Below are 4730 nucleotides of genomic sequence, written 5' to 3'. Positions count from 1 at the left end.
TTGTTGTTGGGCATAACACTGAACCCTTGGGTCTCCCTCAGGGCGGCAATGTTGTAAAACGCACTCAAATTTACACGGTTTGTAAAACATATTCAAATTTACGCAGACATAAATCGTGTGTAATAAATTTATTTTAAGTTGCGTGCGTGTACCTGGCCCAAGCAATGGGGCGGGCCTGCGGCCAAAATTCTCCGATCCAAGACCCCCGCCCCCGAACCTTAGGGTTAGGGTTTTACAAAACCCCCGAGTAGAGACAAGACCACGCGAATCCAACGGCCCAGCCCACTCCAAACCTTCTCAGCACCCAGCCGACGCGTATCTCCGCGCCGGCCGCTATAAAACTGGCGCAGCTCCACATTGTTTTCCCCCCAGCTCCGCCTCCCTCTCGCTTGCCCGCTTCTAACAAACGCACCCACACACTCCTCTCGCTCGCGCGGCGCAGGTCCGAGGCTAAAACCCTAGCCTAGAGGGGAGCCACCATGACGGCGCCGGCGGACAAGGGGAAGAAGGCCAAGACCGACGCCGACGCCGCCGACGAGAACGAGCAGATCGACGGCGCCCTCGTCATGTCCATCGAGAGGCTCCAGGAGATCCAGGACGAGCTCGAGAAGGTGACCACCTCTACTCTGCTCCTCTCTCCACTCCCCGATCTAGTTTCGTGCGTCCTCAAAGGGTCAGGGGTGGCTGGACAACTGGATTAGGCAGCGGGTTAGGAGGCTTGGAGCGGGTGGCTGGGTCGAATTTGAGAGCAATTTGACGGATGGGTTGGTGATTGCGAGTTTGGTACAATTCCCCCGCTCCATGTACTCTCGGCTCTGCGAATTTACCCTGGGCGGGGGCAGCCATACTAGTTGCGCCTCAGAAGGTTGCGTAGCGCAATTTAACCTCTTAGTTTACAGCGCCTGGCGTGTGCTATCGTCTGATTCACCTGGCAGGTTCTGGCAGGCAGCGTTTTAAATATTACAGTGTTCGATTGTATGACCAAATATTTAGGATGTTTCACTGTGGACACATGATGAAGGTTTACACATACGGTGGCATGTATGTTCAGTAAGCATTTTATTGTTGAACAACACAAAACATCTATTCTATATTTCATTAAATTCATTTGCATTGACCACTATGTTTGTTTGGCATGTTTTGTACATAATATGTCTGCCAATCTATTTAAACCATAATTTTAAGATATCTGGAGTAACTTAACTAGCTTCAGGTCGGTACGATTTTCAGTTCAAGTTCCCTGATGAAAGTAACTGCGGAACTAAATCTGGCCCTCATTTGTCATTCCTATTAGGCTAGCCATAGTGCTAGTACATTAGGTACTACAAAAATGATTATTGTGGCAGCTAATTAAGGAGGATAGAGGAGTTTAGAGTAACATAGGTGGATACTGTATCATAGTACTACCCACTATAGATATAGTATCACACACAAGTATTATATGCATGATACTACTATTTGATACTACCCGCTATGACCAGTCTTAGTTCCTTAATCTGTTTACTTCCGAGGTTGGGCAAAAACAGGCTCATTTGTCGTTCCCATTAGTTCCCAAGGCTGGGCAAAAACAGGATTTTGACCAGGCTGTCTGAAATGAACCTCTAGTAAACAGTTTCAAACTGGTGTCCAGATTTTGAATCTAAAAGTCAATTATTAATGGTAAGGTCGATTATAGGAAGTGCATATGTGGTGCTTTATATGCAGTCAAATACACAAAGCATGGACTAGTGGTGGTGCCATCATCTGCCGTCTTGCTGCTATGGAATCTAATCAAAGACACAACACTCACGACAACGCTATGTTCATTTGCAAATGTTCTGTTTGCTCCCCGTGCACACTTAATTCCACTGATTATTCCATGAAAAACTTGTGTTATTCAATTTTCTTTGGTTGCTACAAACTCGGCATGCTTACATTGCCCAAGATACATTGCAATTTTTGCAACAAAATTCAGCATAAACAGCCTGTTCCACAATTTCCTGGGCCATGGTAGGGTGCTGGATTCCTGTTGTTGACCTGAGTTCAGTTTCATTGATTGCTGTCTTGTTGTTGCTACTGTCTAATCCCCCAATGTCTCTTTTCACCTTTCATTTTATATGACGCGTCACTATCTTAGGAAATGTTGATTTCATCCATAATTGCTCAAACTGATCCAATTTCTTTTGTGTTTTTAAAATTTGTGTTACGTAAAACATTCTTTGTACTTGATTTTATTTTTATTCCCAGTGGGAACAACCCTCTGCACATGTATATCTGTAGGCTTATTTTAATTTTATGTTTTGCTCACAGGTTAATGAGGAAGCAAGTGATAAGGTTTTGGAGGTCGAGCAGAAGTACAGTGAGATTCGCAGACCTGTCTATCTTCGAAGGTGTGACATCATCAAAACAATCCCAGACTTTTGGCTGACAGCGGTATGCACACTACTATATTGCACAATATATAAGCTTCCATGTTTTTTTTTGTTTGATAGTTGCAAGTGTTGATCAACATGCTCACATTTTTATGTATTCTGTCATCTGCTCTTTACAGTTTCTAAGTCATCCTCTTCTCAGCGAGCTTTTAACTGAAGAGGATCAGAAGGTATCTTATTTCTTTGGTGTGGAATTTATTTCTGTATTATTGCAATATTGTGCAAGCACGCACATGACGATGAGAAAGAAGGCTAAATTATCTTGAGCAGTTATTAGATTTGTATGGACCTATTTAACATGCATGTTTCTGAATATCTCTCTCTCATCATAGATGTTCAAGTACTTGGACTCTGTTGATGTGGATGATTCTAAAGATGTCAAGTCAGGCTACTCCATCACTCTTGTAAGTATCATTTTCTCTTGTGAATTATGATGTCTTCATTGCATCACTGTGCCTAGGGCAAAAGCAAATAGCAAGTGCAAAATATAGAATGATTTATTTGACAATAGCACAACCTATGCTCAAGGTACCTAGTGAAGAAAGGGAATAAAGTGTCCTTTGAAGAAAATAGCACCATCTTATCTTTGATGAAGTGTTCAGCCTTTTGTCTTTATATTCATTATCCCCTTTTCTTTGAACTTTCAGAACTTCTCTGAGAATCCGTACTTTGAAGACAGCAAGCTTGTCAAGTCATATGCCTTTGCTGATGATGGAACAACCACAATAAATGCTACTTCCATTAAGTGGAAGGAAGGAATGGTATTTTGCTCTCTCTAAAGTTGTATTTTAGCACTGTTTGGATGGACAAAATCTAATGCTCTTAACCATATATATGTACCCATAGGAAGTTAATGGAAATGCAATTAAGAAGAAAGGCAACAAGCGCCCATTGGTTGAAGAAAGGTTAGTTTACTCCCTTGCCTCTCCCATGATAGATCGAGGTGAATAATGTATTTGAAATCATTTCCTTGCCACTATCTTTTGCCACAATGATTAGCGTTCTTGCTTATCCCATTAACAACATACATTTTCATGCGTTGGTGATTTACAATGTATAGCAATTTGTGGAAATCTAATGGAACCCTGCGAATTTCGTAGGTGTTCTCATTTGGAAAAGCCTCCAAATATACATGTTAATTTGCTATATTAAATATTAGATGTATATTTGTTTATAATAAACATCACCCTGTGGTTAGATAGTCTGTTGTTGAACAACATTTTCTGGCGTAAGCCTTGTTGCATCTCTTGTGATTTAGAAAACCTTTGTAGGCAAGATCTGAAAAAGCTTCTCTTCTGATTCTTTTTTTGCAGTTTCTTCACCTGGTTTACTGATACTGAGCACAAGAGTCTTGCTGATGGGGTGCAAGATGAGGTAACAGAAACTTTTGTGAAATGTTAGCTTTTTTTAGGAAACTTGCAGTGATTGATTTATCTTGATCATTTGCAACTTAGTGGCTGTTAATCCCTTGTATGGTTGGTTTATAAGATTTGAACTGTGCAGGTTGCGGAGATCATCAAAGAAGATTTGTGGCCCAACCCTTTGAAATATTTCAACAATGTTAGTATTCTATTTGGTTTGATGCATCGTTTTATTTTATATTCTTATTATGCTGGGTCCTTAAAAGATCTCTCATTGCAGGAGGTTGAAGAGTTTGAAGACGATGATGAAGAGGTAAGTTTATCATGTCAGTTTTACTGTTTTCTTTTGCAGTCATCTGATTCTAGAAAAGAATATTGTTAAAGTAGGCATTGCTCACATATACTGTTTACTAAAACATACATCTGTGAGCAATGACTACTAAAACACTTCAACAAGGCATTGCTCACTTATGCTGTTACTAAAACTGTAAAACATACATCTGTGAGCAATGACTAGTTGACTACTAAAACCCTTAAACAATGTCCTAGTTCAGTAAGCAACTAGTGTTAGTTTTGTTGGCCAGATTTTTTTATAACTTTGGTACCTTATTATTGCTTTCCCTTTTGTTTGCAGCCATCTGACGAGGAGGTTGAAGAGGACGAGGATGAGGAGAACTGAGCCCGCCCTTAGATGGATTGGTGATCCTGTTGTCTGCAGTTTGTGGAGGCCGTGGCTGTGTCTGAAGGGTGAAGTCATGTGATGACCCTTTCGTGATGGTTTCTTTTTTTTTTGTGCTTGACTTAGCTGGAACTTAGCCTTAGGAGCTGTTTAATGTCTTATGAAGTACTGTCGGGTATGTTCGACTTAAAGGAGACCTCTATATCATAATCTGGCTATATTATGAGGACAAATTTAACATGCTATGTCTGTCTGTGGCCCTTGTCGGCGCTGCAATCT

At 41.0% G+C, this 4730-nt stretch overlaps 1 protein-coding gene across 1 annotated transcript; it reads left to right on the top strand.

Annotated features, from left to right (window-relative positions):
* Positions 1-395: 395 nt before the first annotated feature.
* On the top strand, positions 396-4730 carry LOC124687936 (NAP1-related protein 2). The gene is made up of 10 exons (XM_047221664.1): positions 396-611; positions 2290-2412; positions 2531-2581; positions 2744-2815; positions 3059-3172; positions 3258-3316; positions 3725-3785; positions 3915-3971; positions 4053-4085; positions 4407-4730. Exons 1-10 carry the CDS (start codon positions 480-482, stop codon positions 4449-4451), a joined length of 747 nt encoding a protein of 248 aa, XP_047077620.1. The 5' UTR covers positions 396-479; the 3' UTR covers positions 4452-4730.

Source organism: Lolium rigidum, chromosome 2 (genome assembly GCF_022539505.1).
Source record: "Lolium rigidum isolate FL_2022 chromosome 2, APGP_CSIRO_Lrig_0.1, whole genome shotgun sequence".
Classification (NCBI taxonomy): Eukaryota; Viridiplantae; Streptophyta; class Magnoliopsida; order Poales; family Poaceae; genus Lolium; species Lolium rigidum.
This window is presented reverse-complemented; position numbering and strand designations above follow the sequence as displayed.